Source organism: Pelophylax lessonae (assembly GCF_965119305.1).
Source record: "Pelophylax lessonae genome assembly, chromosome: 7".
Classification (NCBI taxonomy): domain Eukaryota; kingdom Metazoa; phylum Chordata; class Amphibia; order Anura; family Ranidae; genus Pelophylax; species Pelophylax lessonae.
The window spans coordinates 269567857-269585871 of record NC_138774.1 but is presented as its reverse complement, the minus strand read 5'-3'; the positions used below and the strand labels follow the sequence as shown (position 1 = coordinate 269585871).

Here is an 18015-nt window from a genome sequence, read left to right as displayed (position 1 = left end):
CCATGCTTTATTGGCTGGCAGCATAGAGACATCGATTGTGGCCCATCAGACAGCATCTATCCTCTACACATTAGGCGCCCTAGGAGCGCCTGGGTATTCCTTGTTTTTACCGGGATTAAGATGACTGTCATAGCGAACATCTCAATCCAAGAAGTACACTAGATACTGACCCTGGATGACACCTGAACAAAGATGGCACTGTCCTTCTGGAGAGAAGAGCAGATGAAGGCATTGTCAGGGGAGATGTTGTTATCTCTCTGAGAGATAATCAATACCTGCCAGTATAAAACGTACACATAAGTTAGAATGCATGTAACATGTAAGAAATATCTGATGATAGGTTGATTAGACATATGATGGGATGTTAAATGCTATCCTAGTTCTTGGGATCACCTCTGTTTCAAGTCTGAAGGGCCAGTTTACACCATAGAAACGCAGTTCGGATGGCGTTCTGGATGAATTTCTGCATGCGGGTTTTTGATGCGTTTTTATGCTTTCCAGTGCATATTTTCTTCACCTTAAATGGGGACATGTGCGTTCTGGTGCGTTTTTGGTGCATTCCAGTGTGTGTTTTACCACATTCCTGTACAGTTCAGTGCAGAAGAAATGCAGCATGTTCTACTGGAACGTACTGGAACTGACCGCACTGGTGTAAACCATGCCATTGGAAACCATATAACCTATTATCGATGCGCTTCTGGGCTAAAAAAAAGAAAATGCACTGGACTGCATGTGATGTAAGAAGGGGCCCTAAATGTCACTGTCCTATGTTGTCATGGTGTGAGCATGAATAATTCTGCTAGTGATGAGCAATGGCTTATGGACTGACGCAGTGAGGTTGATTTCCTAAAACTGGAGAGTGCACAATCTGGTGCAGCTCTGCACCGAAATCAATCAGCTTCCAGGTTTTTAAAGCGGAGTTCCACCCAAAAATGGAACTTCCCGCTTCAAGGCTTTCTGACCCCCTGACATGCCACATGTAATTTTTTTTGGGGGGGGGGAGTAGGTACCTAGATGTGACAGGAGTCACTTTGGGTGGGGGCTCGTGGAACCCAGATTACTTTAGAGAGGTTGGGAGCTTGTCCAGCTTCCCCGACTCCTCTTATGTGTAAGTCACCCTGTGTCTATTAGGAGCACAGGGTGGTCAAGAACCCCAGTTGGGTCTGCACTAATCAGACTGGCTGTACAACCACACCGCATTTTGTGTTACCCCGGTTATCCTGGGTTCTAGATGTGTGGTTTGTGTTGAAAGAGTAAGGGGCTATTTCACCTGGGACAATAATATTTCTGAACAATATCCCTCAAGAAATATATAAAAATAAACAATTTGACTTTTCAGATTGCTTGATTATTGTTGGAGTCTCTCATAGACCCTTGCTAGATAGTGAGGTGGGTTTGTTATTGTTAAGTACCTGTATCCCATTGTTCTATTGTTTCTGTCTGCCTTAAGATCAATCTATTATGGGATGTATATGTGTATGTGGATTGGCTGCTAAGGGGGAGGGGGAAGTTGCCCCACAGTGTATATCTCTTTGTGCCTGTGTTTGAATAAACAGTTTTATTGTGGTTGACTCCAAAACTGGTACTGTCTAGTTCTTGGGGTAGCTATAGCCAGATTCACGGATCTCGTGTTCCAGAGCTTAGGAAGCAGCTTCTTGGCAGAGATACCCCAGTCGGGGTGTCCGGAGTCCGTCACACTAGATTTGACAGGTACCCGCTCCAACTTCCGCTCGGACCGCCTAGGCGGCTCGAGCATTAGTTCTCCTCTCCTACACTTTTTGTAGCTGCTGACCTTTAATAAACACCAAGACGGGTGGAACTCACCTTTAAGTCAAAGCTTAATTGAACAAGCTGAAGTTAGAAGCGGATTGGCTACAATGCACAGCTGCACCAGATTTTGCATTCTCCAGTTTTAGTAAATTATTATTATACGAGATTTATATAGCGCTGACAGTTTATGCAGCGCTTTACAACATGAGGGTGCAATTACAATACAATTTAATACAGGAGGAATCAGATAATCCTGCTCATTAGAGCTTACAATTTAAGAGGGAGGGTCAAGAGATACAAGATGTAATAACTGTGGGGGATGGGCTGATGGAGAAAATAAAATCTGCAGTTGTTAGGTGGGGGCCAAATAGGCTTCTCTGAAGAGAAGAGTTTTCAGGGATCGTCTGAAATGAGTAGGAAATAGTCGGACAGATTAGGGTAGAGATTTCCAGAGGATGGGAGAAGGTCTGGAGAAGTCCTGGAGTAAATCAACCCCAGTGAGATGGACCGCCATGTTTGATTGTTTAGGACAGTTGTAATAATATTAGTGGCTTACTCTTCATTTACTAGAACTGCTAAATTATTTATTTATTTCATTGTATATTTCCAAGGAAGGAACCATAAACCAAGCTTGGCTTGATAGAAGCCCTAGGGTGTGCTCTGCAGCTCTCTTACATAGTAATCTCCAGCTGTGGCTTGATACCTTTTATTTCTTTCTAAATATATTAGGACTGGTATTTTTGGAAGCAGGAAATGTCAATGCCAATTAAATTTACAGACAAAACACCCAAGTACTGGATAATAACACACAAAAAACTTTTTTTATTCAATTCCTATTTCTAATGGCATGTACACACAATCTGAAAATCTGATGACAGATTCTTTGCATGCTAGTTGCATATCAAAAATGAAGAGTTTACTAAAATAAGAAAATTCTCGTGCGACAGAATAAAAAAAAAAAAAAAAAAAAAACGGAAGTGATGTAATGTGTTGCAGTGTATTTGTATTGTATTTTTGAACAACGACTGTACTGGTTAAACTATAATTGCACGATCTGGTATCGCACAAGAAAAATTGTTGTGCTTCTCCGATTGGATAATATCGGATGAACTCTTGTGATCGGCTCTTGAAAGCTCTGTACTAATGATCAGATTCCCATACAATTGCTTTGAAAGCGGTATTTTTCGTCCAAATCGTTTAGCCTTTAGGTTTAGTGCAAAATTCCCTAGAAGACCAGACCTTTTTCTGATACTTTTTGTTTACAAGTAAAAATCAGTATTTTCTTTCCTAAAAAATTACTTAGAGCCCCCAAACATATATTTTTTAGCAGAGACCCTGGAGAATAAATCGGTGGCTTTTGCAATTTTTTTATATCAAGTAATATTTGTGCAGTGGATTTTCGAACGCAAAATTTTTGGAAAAAATTAACTTTGGCTCCTTTCACACGGGTGCACTCCCCGACGAAGTCCGTTCTGCTCGGCGGGGGAGCGATCCGCTGATCCCTACTGAGCAGGCAGATGACAGCTCCGTCTCCGCTCTGTGTGCAGAGATGGAGCTGTCAGATCCCCACTGTCCTCTATAGGGAGATCGGATGAGAATGGACCGCCTGTCCGTTCTCATCAAATCCGATCCTCTAGACAGATGAAAAATAGGGTTTCTGTCCGTCCGGATTTCACGGACAGGATCGGATAGCAGTGGGTCACTGTCATGCTGACACCCGCTGCCCCCATAGGGATGCATGGAGCATCCTATCTGGTCTGCCTGAAAAACTGACAGGCGGATCGGATCAGATCGCCTGTGTGAAAGGGGCGTAATGAATTTTAATGCACAGAAACACCAGTCGAGTGAAGCTTTGGATCTGTGTGTGTTTCTGATCAAGAGCACCATCAGACACAACTGGCGCCGGATTATGGGACATTCAAGATGTTGGTGTGGGATGGGACATGCAAAGAAAGAGCAGAGGGTAAGAAATAGACAATGCAGGATTCATTGGGCTTGTGAGTATGTTTATCCTGCATAAAGGAGCGTCAAAGGTAATATGGAATAGGGGAAGTAAAATTCAAGAGCAGGAGTGAAGTTCCTCATTAATCCCAACCAAACTGCGGACCTTGAAAATAATCCACAAAATTAACCCTTAAAGTGTTACTAAACCCAGTAAAATAACTCTGTACATGCAGTAAAACACGCTTATTATACTGAATGTGGAACCTAAGGGGTTAATCCTCTGCACTGTGTAATAAGGCTGTTTGATCCTGTCTTCTTCCACTGTCCCCAATCTCTCTGCTGATAGTACAAAGCCTTTGGAGTCAGTCTGCACACGCTCAGTTTGGTGTGTATTGCTAGATAGTTTTTTTTTTGTTTTTTTCCTTGGGAAGATGCATGTGATCAGCACAGGGCCAATCAGCACTGTTGAGACAGAGAGTCAGGGGTTCTGCAGCATCATAGGACAGTACTCGGCTGGACACTGATAGAAGTCACAAAACTGCTATATATTGCTGATGAGAAAAGGTATTTAACAGTTTATATTTACTAAAATAATTGCATTTACATGCTCTGTGTACTGTGGGAGACCAGATATAGAGAGTGAAGGGTCCTGGGTTTAGTAATACTTTAAACCAACTCCACTTATCACCTAAATCTAACCCTAAAAGTATAAGCTGAAGCAAAATTATATAAAAAAAATATATATATCTATATATATTTATATCTATTTATTTATTTGTACACCCCTGCGATATACTGTATGCACATTTCCCCATGTTTTATGGCTTAACCCTCTTACCGCCCTCATAATGCATATGTTCAGTAGCATAGACGGAGGGCTTTAACAGAAATATGCCGCACATATGCGTCCATGGGCAGCAGAGGTTTCTGTAGCTGCACGCTCCCAGCACATTGACCACGCAGTCAGCTGTCTGTCTCTACGGATGATCAGGAGCCAGTGGGACCAGCTTCTGATCATGTGACCACTGTGACAGCTAATCACATGACTGGCTGGTCCTTCCCACCCCCCTAGGCATAAAGACCCCAATAAAGCGATGCGGGGCCTGGCGTGAAGGAGTTACATTTATAGTGTGCTCCAACCTTCCTCATTGAAAGCGCAACACAGGATATTATCGGTTCTGAATTCCAAAGGACATGTTGTCAATCCTGCCTACTTAATTTCTGATGCATTAGAAAAAAACCCGATCTCCACCCCCTCTTCATCACTATAACCCCTCCTTGTGCACAGGAAAAGAGCACAGGAAGTTATCAGCTTGCAAGATTTCTGGCAAAATAAACCAGTATTTTTTGGCACTTATCGAACAAATTTAAGAAAATACTTTTATTTGTATAAGTAACAGACCAAATAGGGAGCCAATGAGAGAAGTTCATTGTTATATTACCCTAAACCTTAACGTGAACCTGTCAATTTGCCTGTTTAGAGCAAAGTAATAGTTTCCATTTATAGCCAACTTTTCTGCTACTGATACTTGCCTTTCCCTTGCTCTCAGCCCCGGTTCACACTACTGCGTGTGCGGGGTTCGCATGTAATGTCGGAGCGCACTGCTCCGACATTACATGCGATCAGCTGTGCGGTGCGAGTTTAGCCATACAGTTTGTATGGCTAAATTCGCATCGCACCCGCAGCAAACACGCACAGGAGGCATTTTTGCTGCCGCATCAGGATCGGATCGCACAGCGGTTCACACTTGTGCGTTCCGATCCTGTGCGAACTGCACGATCGCACTGCGATATGCGATCAAACTGGGGGTGTCGTTAAGATTACATTGACACCCCCAGCGGATCGCATATGGCAGTGTGAACTGCCGGGGGTGCGTGTGCGATGCGGGAACAGGCTGCGAGTTCGCAGCCTTCCCGCATCGCATCAGTGTGAACCGAGCCTTAAAGTGATTGTAAAGTCTTGTTTTTTTTAATAACAAACATGTTATACTTACCTGCTCTGTGCAGTTGGTTTTGCACAGAGTGGCCCAGATCCTCTTCTTCTCGGGTCCCTCTTCTGTGCTCCTGGCCCCTCCCTCCTGTTGAGTGCCCCCAAAGCCAGCAGCTTGCAGTGGGGGCACCCGAGCTGAGTCACAGCTACCTATGTCTATTCAAACACGGATCTGCGACCTGGCCCAACCCCCTTTCTCCCAATTGGATGATTGACTTTGATTGACGGCAGTGGGTGCCAATTGCGCCGCGTTGCTATCTTAGTCAATGAGGAGAGGAGTCCCGGGCAGATGAGACACGCCTGCAACATAGCTGGATAGAGATGGGCGCAGGTAAGTATTAGGGGAGCTGAGGGGAGGCTGCTGCACGCATGTTTTTTTTTTTTATCTTAATGCATTGAGTGCATTAGGATTAAAAAAACTGCCTTTACAATCTCTTTACCTTGGCCCTTTGAAGTCCTAAGAAGAAGAGCCATGTGCAAACTCAGCTATGATCTGTGGCAGAGCTTATATATCCCTACTGATCCTCCCCGGATGACCTCTCAGGCGTCCAGTGGTGAATTGTGGGAGGAAGGGGGAGGAATCACATGCTCCTTCAGGAAGAAGGTATAGTATGAAGAAGGCAAATATAAGCAGCAAAAAAAAAAAAAAAAAGGAGAAGCTCTATTTTTTTGAATGGGCAAAGTGACATGTTTTAATGGTGCTAACATTTGTGCATAAACAAAAGATACATAAAACAAACAAACACACTTAGAGCCGGTTCACATTACACCGACTTGTCAGGCGACTTGGTCGCCTGACAAGTAGCTCCCAATGCTGTGCAATGGAACCTTTCTAATTGGAGCGACTCAGTCCCCGAGATGATGAACATTCTATAACCTCATCCTATAGTAAAAACATGACATTTGACATCAAGACTATTTAAGAATCCATACTCTCCCTAAAGGATGGAGACAACATCAGTAGGGGTAGCTATTAAAGTAGCGTAGTCTGCCGAGTGTAAACGCCAGCCAACAAGCCCAGATAGAATTGGATCTAGCAGAGAGATTGCGTAATGAGTATGACATATCCTCCATGCGGTAGGTATGATTGACAAGTCGGAGCAACTTGCATTGACTTCTATTATGAGAAGTTATTTGCAAGCCGCGATGAAGTCCCGTATCTGTCTGGTGAGAGTGGCCCCCTTACACTATGGTGGAGGAGCATCACTAAGGAGCACGTGTGTGTCACGGGAATATAGAGCACACTGAAGCATGGGGTGTGGAAGACATCCATTTGTCTCTCTTGGAAACTATTTACAATTTTTTAGATTTTATTTAATTCATGATTCTAAACATATGTTTGTATATTTAAAAAAATGTTATGTACTGATTTTCCCATAATTCACGTGAACATTTTGATGATTTATGGCACAAGTTCACTAAGTTTGTTTATGTTTTATGCGTTTTTTGTTTATGCACAAATATCAGTACCATTAAACCACGTAGCGCATCAAATTCAAATACATAGCCATTCACTTTGGGTATATTCCCAAAATTGATGGCGACTGCATGGTGATTAACAATTTTTACACATAGGAGGCGCCATTTTTCTTGTTTAAAGTGACAAGTGTCACTATCGGAACTGCAAAACCACCAATATACTATATATAAGCAAGGCATCTCAAGTTGCCAGTCCAAACACATTATCTAAAAGGCACCCCATGAACCTAGAATATTGGAGTGTTTTGACATGCAAATAATAACTGACTCCCCAGCTCTACCCACCTCCTAAGCCATAGCCTTCCTATGATGGGCAAACAAACCAATGGTGAAGATATGGAATAAAGCTAGGTACACACTAGTGATCAACCAATATCGTTTTTTCATTGCCAATACCGATATTTTGGTCATCACGTATCGGTATCGGCCGAAATGGGCCGATATTTTCGTACATTAAAAAAAATGTTTTGTTTTTTTTTATTCGACTTTTATTTGACTTTTTTATTCGGTACTCTTGTGGAGTGATCTGGGGGTCTAAAAGTCCCCAAACCCCTCCTCTGCACTTGAAAGCATTCAAAACGCCAAGTTTGGTTGTTTTCAATGCTGTCATTTTTTTTTAATCTGGCGCCAGTACCCGGAAGTGATGTCATGACATCACTTCCGGGTTTTGGCATGGAGACCCGATCAGAGCCGAATGCGGCTTTGATCGGGTCTTTGGTGGCCGTGTAGGCTGGTTGCCTACACGGACGTCCCCTCCTGCTCCTTGTAATGACAGCCGAGCGGCTTCTCAGCTGCATTGGTTGTCATTACAAGACAGCCGACCGGCGACTATGAATGCCGGTACCGGGGTGATGCTTCTGGCTGCAGGCATCACTCCGGTACATCACTTTCCCGAAATATCGGCAATATCGGTAACCTCCGGGGGCCGATTCTGATATATCGGGGAAAGTGCATATTGGCCCTCGATATATCGGCTTTGCCAATAATCAGCCAATCCCTAGTACACACATATCAAAATTCATCCAGTTTAGAAGGAACATTGCTTACGTGAATGCAGGGATCGGTTTTATTTTTTATGATTAAAAAAATAATCTGATGAGAATGGAACTTATTTTGGGAATATCTATGCGTGTCCTATTGAAGATCCTCTACACTATCCTGTGACCCCGGTGGGGTAAAGCTGTGTCTGACCTGGGTTGATTCTTGGGTCAGTGTGTAAGGTGAGAGGCTTTGATTTCTGGTGGTGGTGAAGTGGAGCTCATCATGGATTGCTTTTGTGGGGATCACAGAAAATTGTTTTCTCTGAGTCACTGTTATTAATATATCACTATTTGTGGACACTGGAAGCACTTGTATACATTATATATTTTTTGGGACACTAAAAACACTTGTATACATTATTTATCTTTAATTCTATGTTATATATACTTTTTCTGGCGCAGCACTGTATATGGTTTTAATTTTGTTTGTGGAGTGAATAACACTGTTTTGTGTTAGCAGCTGGACACTGCAAGACTTTGTTGCACTGCAATTATTTTATTGCACGATTGTATTTATATTTATCACTTTTGCGCTGATAGTTTTACACTGTTATACAATGAGATCTAATACCCCAGCACCAAATGAAGCGGAAGGTTTAGCCCAAAGGTAGACAGCTCAGGTAGCCAACACACAAATGGCAACAGCCAGAGAATATTATATTTTTTAGGCCATGTGGATAGACGCAGATCTTCTGCACCTTTAAAAGTAATTGCGGTCTCTTTTCACTTTAAACCATAGACTCATTCATGTCTTTGCCTCTTCCCCTGTGTTGACCTCTTCTGAAAGAATATTTTAGGTGTCCTCTGACTTCCGCTTGCAGTGCCAACCAGAGGCGGAAGTCTTGGGCGCTCCAACCTGCTCCTTTCGGTGTCTATGTTGAAGTGTGGAAATTGCTGGAGAAGAGCGGGGTGTGTGCCTTGTACTGTATGGGAATGCTCGGTGTGTGGTAGGAGCACCGGGTGTTCCAGGAATGGGGGAGAGCCCGGTACCCTGCTCCTCGGCTCAGGTGGTGATGAAGACGGCGGAGGGGATCCCGGTGTTCCAGTACCCGGAGGAGGCGGACCTGGAGCTGGACGGTGGGTATTGGGCTGATGTAATGAGCCATGTACAGGGTGACAGCTGGGAGCTGAGAGGACAGACCACTCACACTGCTTACACTTCTCCAAGGTCACTTCTAATGGCAGTCTGGGATTTACTCTTCACATTTCTTCATAACAATCAGAAAAAAAGTCATATTTATTGATAGTCACACCAGAAGTTTAAATCTGTATTTTTGCTAGAAAATTACTGTTAACCCTCAAACATTATATTAATATTAACCACTTTGCCACCGGAGGATTTTGCTGTCTTACGTCCAGGCCACTTTTTGAGATTCGGCACTGTGCGAATTTAACAGACAATTGCGCCGCCGTACCCAAACAAAATTTATGTCCTTTTTTTCCCACAAACAGAGCTTTCTTTTGGCGGTATTTGATCACCTGTGCAATTTTTACTTTTTGCGCTATAAACAAAAAAAGAGCAACAATTTTGAAAAAATAACAATATTTTTCACATTTTTTTTATATGAAATTCCCCCAAAAAATGTAAAAATCTAAATTTTTTTAAATTTTTGGCCAATTTGTTTTCTGCTACCTATGTTTGGTAAAAAAAAATCACAATAAGTGTATTTTGATTGGGTTGCGCAAAAGTTATTGCGTTTACTAACTAAGGGAAAGATTTCTGTCATTTTTGGTGTTTTTTTTTTTAACGAGTAATGGCGGCGATCTGCAATTTTTTTGCGGGACTGCGACATTGCGGCGGACAGATCGGACCCTTGACTGACATTTATGACACTTTTGGGGGTACCAGTGACATTTCTACAGTAATCAGTGCTATACATATGCACTGTTACTGTAAAAATGACACTGGCAGGGAAGGGGTTAATTTTATTGGAGAGGGAGGGGTTAATGTATGCCTTGTGCTTACTGACGTGTGTGGGGGGGGGGGAAGGTGACTGAGTGACACAGGGACAGATCGCATGTTCAGCTATGCTGAACCCTGCAATCTGTCACTGTTTGTCACTTAGGAGATCCGCCCGCTTTGTTTACACAAGCGGGCGGATCTCCAAACTCGATTCCCCGACGATCGGGGAAGAGCAGCGGCGATCGCCGCTGCTCCTCCCCTGGCCCGACTCCCGCTGTGACAAGCGCCGCCCACAAGGGGAGGAGTCCAGCGACGTAGGTCTACCTCGCTGGACGGAATCGAGCCACTTTGTCGCACTACAGTGCCAGTGACTTGTCGGCAAGTGGTTAATCTAATATTAATAAAATGATAGAAAAAAACTATTTTAAAATCATTTGGGGGGAAAAAGTCATTTTCGGTTTTGGTTTTTGGTCAAGGGCATCCTGAATTTTCGGTTTCTTATTTGGCCCAGAATTTTTATTTCAGTTCATCCCTACTCTAATGAGGAAATCTGCTGGGCTTGCATCCCTTTAGACGTGTTCCTATTGGGAGTATCTCACTAAAAATGAAGTTTTGGTTGCAGGTGATGCCAGAAATCTGACTTGTATCTTAGGCAGACTTCTGGGAGAATTGGTGAACCAATCACACAAGCAGGAAATGATGTTTCTGGGGGTGTGGTCAGTATACATTCTGTGTACTAACACTTCCAGGTAGCCATATTGCATTGCATTTTCAGAAAATTACAACAGCTGCAGATTGAAAAGGAGAGGTAATTTTTAATAACATTCAAATACAATATGATTTGTGTCGCAATTGTATACAATATATTGTTTTTTTCCCCACAAAAATGGAGTTACCCTTTAAAGCATATGTAAACCCCAACAATGAACTTCTCTTATTTTCTTCCTTTTGTTCTGTTATATACACCAATCAAAGGGCTTTGCTATATATGTTTGATAAGTGCAAAGAAATCATTTTTTTTGATCATTCCGGAGCGGATAATTATTGACGCTCTCTGCCGGTGCTGACTGATTATTTAGCATTGTTTACAGCTAACTCTGTAGAATACAGCACACCTCCCCCAATGATACAGAGAGGAGGAGGGATAGAGGTGTTCTATAGTCCATAAACCTTTATTGGGCTAGGGTGACAAAGCTGCTCCTTCATTGATACAGTATGGTGAGTCAGTATTGTCACCCTAGGACAGGAAGGATTTTACTGGCAGAATCACAAGGTTAAAAAGACAAGCAAAAAATCCTGGAAATAAAAGTAATGCTACATCAAAGGGCTGTAAGCTGCAATAAAAAACTATTTTGTTCTTGGATAACTTTTTAAGCTGGTATGGATTCTTTTGCATAGTTAAATTGGTACGACTGGGATCAATGTAAGGATGCATGATCCTTACCTACAAGATCTCCTTGGAAGATGGAAATCACTGTAGTAGGCAACGGTACTAAATTGACCGCCGCTAGCATCCGAGTCCTGTGCTGGGTGACTGCCCTGACAATAAAGCCCCGTACACACGTACCGATTGTCGGCCGTAAATATTCGGCCGACGACCGATCGGCCGATTGTAGGCTTGTTAGTATGATGCTTCCGACAGCGCATTTTCGGCCGAACAGAATCTGTCGTGCAGGCATTAAAATTTTTGTTGGCCAACACCAGAACGGCCGATTGTTCGCCAGTCAGTACAGATTTCGGCCGACAGACAGCCGATTAGCAAGACTGGGCATGCTCAGAAAAGAAAAAAGAAAAGGAAAGTTAACCATCACATGACATCACTTCTGCAGTCGGCTGTTGTTGGCCGACAAAATTCGTGTGCAGTCTTTTGCAGTTTTCAACAGACATGACAGCCCTGGACAAAAGACGGCCGATCATTCGGCCGACGATCGCTACGTGTGTACGGGGCTTTAGTGAACACAGGAGGTCAGATGCTTGGCAAAGGTGCAGTTCAGAGAACACTTTCATGTTCTTAATGAATGCAAATTGATCTCTGATTGGAAGAGGAGGCGTGCTGACATAATGCTGGCCATACACTATACGAAATTCTATTGTTTCGAACGTTTGGCCAATTTTCTAATAGTTAGTGGATGACGAATCTGTTTCAGATTTTCAGCCTCGAAAATTAGATTGAAAATTTTGAAATGTTTTTTTTTTTTTTTTTAATGAACCACATTTGGAAGGTTAGTGGCTTACTCGCACTGGAAAAATTTGATTTTTTTTGTGCGCAGGTGCAATAAAACTTCAACCTGGAAGTTAAATGAATACCAAGCATTGCTGTGGCAATGGTCCTCTCATCCACATGATACTGGATGGAAAGCTACGGGGATGCTATTGAAGCAAAGATAACGATAACGAAGAGGGACAGAAAGATCTGTCCATAATGAACTTACGGCACAACAAGCGGGCATACACGGAAGGGACGTTGAGAGGTCTATCTTTTTTTGTCATTTAACTTCTAATGTGACCAAATAGAACGATAAACCAGGTAATTTATATCCATTGAACGTTTATCTTTCGAAATTTGATAGCTACATGATGGAAGTATCTTTAGCCCTTCAGAAAATTCTTTCATTTTTCGTAATCGCTTTTGTCCGATTTTTAGTATAGTGTACGGCCAGCTGAGTCGCCACCTCATCTAATCAGAGAATGCTTTGTAGTCTGAGGACATGCAAAATGTTCACAGAATGGCACCGGTGCTGAGTGAGGGACCTACTGTGTTTTCAAAGCAGAAGGGCAGCCACTTGGCATAGTGGCGATCACTGTACTAGCGGTGCCTATTACACTGATTTCTAGCTTCCAAGGGGACCTTCCAAGTATGGATCATGCATAGTTACATTGATCCAGGCTGGACCCATGTAACTATACAAAATACTATACCTGGAATTCAGCTTTGGGTTTTACCTACAGATTTACACACACAGTGCTGTGCCAAGTTTCCCTCAAGAACACTTCATCACTGCACCGCACGGAGGATCTGTTGGCTCATCAAAAACAACCAGAGTCTCCAAATTTGCCCAAAGTAATTTTTTATGCATCGTTTCCACAAAGCGATATGGTACGGTTCGGTACAGTTCAGTACGGTTCGGAACGGTACACCTTGATCAGGCTTGCGTTTCCACTGCCAACAGTACCTAAGCTTAACAGTACCTCAACAGTATTGCTCCACCCTGTTACGCAGTGCCGGGACAAGGTCATCCAGCGCCCAGGGCAAGGATGCCAAACTGCACCCTCCCTTCCCTTAGGGTTAGGCTCAAGGTGCCCCCCCGTTCCAGCAATAAACCATTGCGCCCAGGGCAACCGTCCCTCCTGCCGTCCCCTTGTCCTGGCCCTGTTGGTACGGTACTAATGTGCTTGGTACCCCAACTAAAGGGTACCAAAAAAGTGGTACGGTAGGGTTCGGAATTAGGGTACCATTTACAACTTTTGACAATGGAAACAGCAAACATTGCGTACCGAACCATACCGTACCACTCAGTGGAAACGAGGCATAAGAGACTACAACTTAGAGAAGGAACAAAACAAAAAATCTCTCTTCAAATCTTCATACAAAGATGGAGGAACCTTTGCTGTATTTCTTAAAGGGCCCCAGTCACCAACACACACCATCGTTGTATAATGTCTGATACAAGGCTATCCTGCAGGCACCAGCTGCTATCTGTTGGATGCTGTCAGCTCCCTTGAGCTTCCACCTTTGCAGTGTGTAAATCCCATTAACCCATCAATACCCGTGCTGACAAAGAAGCAGTACATGTGGCTATACACCCAGGAATTGCAGCCTTTGTGTGAACCTGGGACTGCAGGCTGTGTTGTTGGAATGTGTGCATAGTCATGTTTGTTCTACATTGTGTGTTCCGTGCTTACAGATGCCCCGAAACATCCTGCTTTAGGACGACAAGACGTTTGCTAGCAAGAATTCTGTCATCCTTCATCATCCTCACCCTTGGCTGATGTGTGGCAGAAATGTGCAGTGATGGAGAGTGTACACCCAGTGTCACCTTGAAAAGCTGCCTTCATCGGTACCTCTTGTCCGCACAGCACAAAGTACACATCCCCCCTACTGTTCAAAGAGAACATTTACATTTAATAACTACTTATGCTTTCTGTAATCCTTCCTTTTGTAGATCGTATTGTAGAATCATTTAAATAACAGAAAATGGAGAGTCTCTGGGATCAATTAAAGAGCTGAATGACATTTTCACAACTGCAGTTCATCACAGAGATCTGGTGGAACACATCAAACAGCAATAGGTTTTCTGTGGTAGTCTATAGCAAATTTTCCAATGACTTAAATGCCAGTGATCTGCATTGCTATGGGGTACCGCATACAGAGCACATTCATTGCGTTCTGAACCGCTGTATTAAATAAACGCTGAGGGCCCTGAATTAATCAGGCAGAGAGCAAGCCGCAAAGGTTATTAACCCATAACAACCAGTCAGCAGTCACCCTGTATGTTGGAGAAAGGGGACAGCTGATTGGATTCTCCGGGTTACAGCATGTTTTTTGCTCTTACTGCACTACTGCATTAAAAAAATGAATGCAAAAATGGCTTTATTTACTTATACTGGGCAATGAGATATGTGCATTTTGTCATTCCAGCCAATCAGACATCAGTTACTATTTAGTGCAAGTGTAGTAAGAGCAGGGGAAGACAATAGGGGGAATTTACTAAGACTGGAGCAGACAGAATCTGGAGCAGCCATGCATGGCGGCCAATCAGGTTCTAGCTTTCTTTTTCCAAGCTTAACAGAACAAGCCAAAGATAGAAGCCGATTAGTTCCCAATGGGGGAATTTACTAAAACTGGAGCAGCTGTGCATAGTAAACAATCAGATTCTATCTTTGGCTTGTTCAGTTCAGCTTAGAAAGCTAGAACCTAATTGGTTGCCACGCATGGCTGCTCCAGTCTTAATAAATCCCGCCATGCAATTTTTAAAGCAATTCCAACCAGATCACCAAAAATGATCAAATGGATCAATTTGACCTTTTTTTGCAAAGGATGTCTGCCGACCGGATGCCAGGGAAATTCGCCCAGTTCCCGGCCGGCGTTTTCTGACTCGTACACATAGAGAAGGAAAGAAATGATGGATCGGAAGCCTCTACTCCACCATGCACTGTACACTGATGACATTGCCTCAGTAGCCCCCTCCCTTTCTCTCCATTGCAGGAGTGACTGTACTGTATTCTTCAGCACCTCCTCCATGTTTTTTTATCCTCCATCCCTGCCGCACATTAACCCCTTATATCAATATGGATCTCATTTTTTACAGCATTTGCATGAATGAGAATGGGGAACAGAAGGAAGGAAGAAACAGCCCTATACAATAAAATAAATGTATTTGTAGAGATAATGTCCCCCCCACCTCCCCAGGCTCCCTTGCTCTCACCCAGGCTCAAGGTGAATGTGACCATGGTGTCATGTCCCTGCACCTATATGCATCAGTCATTGTTCTTCTACAGAAGATGACAGATGTATCAGAGGGGTGCTGGGCAAGCTTTGCAGCCTGGGATCTGCTGCAGGATAATAAATCTGCTTTGTGTCTGCCTTTCTAATCCACTTCTCCATGGATGCTGGAATAGACATCATCCTCCTTACCACCATCATCCTCTTCAACATCAACATCCTCTTCACCATCATCATCCTCTTCACCATCATCATTCTCATCCCCCTCATCCTCCCCACCATCATCCTCCTCATCCTCCCCTCTCTTCCTTTTACCTGCCCACGAAATTCTCCAGCACTGAGCTCTTCCCGGCGCTCTGACCCCCGACCACAGCGATCTGCGGCAGATCTAGGTTGGCATTCTGTCCGATGGCTGAGAAGGCATCCTGAAGCTTGTTGACCAGCGGGATCAGCTCTTCCATCCCTCGGTTGCCCATGTTGAAGGCTGCCTGCTGACAGTGTCAGTCTGCGGATGGTGGCTCTCTCTCTCTCTTACACACCTTGTCCCCGGTGACAGTGGGAGGGGAGATGTGCAGGACCCCCTTAGATCTGCGCGGTCCCGCTTCTCCTCCTCGGCTCCTTCCCCACACTGCCAGCTCAGGCGCTTCCAACAAGCGGCTCCTGGGGGATTTAAATCGCAATGCCCATCTTCCGCCGCTAGGGGCGGGCGCCGGCACAGCCTAAGGGCTGGAGGATGTAGGGAAGTGTAGTCCTCTGATAGGTCCCCGTTCTCCTCGGTGGGCACAGAGAGAGAGGGGTCCTGGACCAGGTGGCAGCACTGTACGGACAGAGGCTCTATCTGCAGATTGCCATTAAGCAGTGTGCTATGGAGACATGTCACTGCAACATTTACAAGTATGCACAATCTCAGCCTAGTGTAACATGGGAGAAAGGGTAATGTTTCCATGTACACAACCACACATCACAGCCCCCCCCCCCCCCATACATCAGTGTACCCCTATACATTAGAGCCCATGTATACATGTGTCCCCCTATACATCAGAGCCCCCCCCCATTCCGCAATACCGTACATCAGAGCTCAGCTATACATTAGAGTCCCCCCTTTGCATCCACCCCCCCCTATACATCAGAACCCATCTATACAACAGAGTCCACCTTATACATCAGAGCCCCCCTTATGCATCCGCCCCCCCCCAAATACATTGGAACCCATCTATACAACACATCCCCCCCCTTTACCCCCCCCCCCCCCATACATCAGAACATATCTACACATCAGAGCCCCGAACTTTGCATCAGAGCCCTCCTATACATCAGAGTTCACCCTATACATCAGTGTCCCCCTATATAGCTAAACCCATCTATATATCAGAGTCCCCCCTGCGCAATACATCAGAGCCCTGCTATACATCAGAGTCCCCCCTTTGCATCCACCCCCCCCCCCATACATCAGAACCCATCTATACAAATGAGTCCCCCTTATACATCAGAGCCCCCCTTATGCATCCACCCCCCCCAAATCCATCAGAACCCATCTATACATTCTATACCCATCTATACATTCCCCCCCCCCATACATCAGAACATATCTATACATCAGAGCCCCCAACTTTGCATCAGAGCCCTCCTATACATCAGAGTTTACCCTACACATCAGTGTCCCCCTATATATCTAAACCCATCTATACGTCAGAGTCCCCCCTTTGCATCAGAACCCATCTACACATCAGATGCAAGTATGCACAACCCCACTGCAGCCTACATTAACCTCCCTGGCGGTATGATTCTTTCGGATTTTAGGTGCTGAAAGCGGTACCATTATTTTGCATGTAATTCTTAAGAATGAGCAGCCCAAACCAACTATTTACAATTTTTTTTTTTTTTTTTACTGTACGTTCTTCTTTATAACATCTTGGGTACGATAAAGTTTGAAACACAAAAATCATAAATTATAATATAATAAAAAACTATAAATAAAAGTATGTATGTATACATATATATATATATATATATATATATATATATATATATATATATATACTGTACATATACATACACATTATATATATTATACAGTGCCTTGCGAAAGTATACGGCCCCCTGGAACTTTGTGACCTTTTGCCACATTTAAGGCTTCAAACATAAAGATATAAAACTGTAATTTTTTGTGAAGAATCAACAAGTGGGACACAATCATGAAGTGGAACGAAATTTATTGGATATTTCAAACTTTTTTAACAAATAAAAAACTGAAAAATTGGGCGTGCAAAATTATTCAGCCCCCTTAAGTTAATACTTTGTAGCGCCACCTTTTGCTGTGATTACAGCTGTAAGTCGCTTGGGGTATGTCTCTATCAGTTTTGCACATTGAGAGACTGAAATTTTTGCCCATTTCTCCTTGAGAGACTGAAATTTTTGCCCATTCCTCCTTGCAAAACAGCTCGAG

General features: G+C 43.7%; 1 protein-coding gene across 4 annotated transcripts in view; it reads right to left on the bottom strand.

Moving 5' to 3' along the window:
- DNM1 (dynamin 1) overlaps nt 1–16252 on the bottom strand; it is a 254922-nt gene extending 238670 nt beyond the window's left edge. For 3 of the 4 annotated variants that reach the window (XM_082262794.1, XM_082262793.1, XM_082262792.1), the window contains exon 1: nt 15885–16252. In XM_082262794.1, the coding sequence (XP_082118920.1) occupies nt 15885–16045 (161 nt within the window). In that variant the 5' untranslated portion in view covers nt 16046–16252. The remainder of the gene's footprint in view (nt 1–15884) is intronic. The other variant, XM_082262791.1, reaches the window with a different exon arrangement.
- Nucleotides 16253–18015: the final 1763 nt, after the last annotated feature.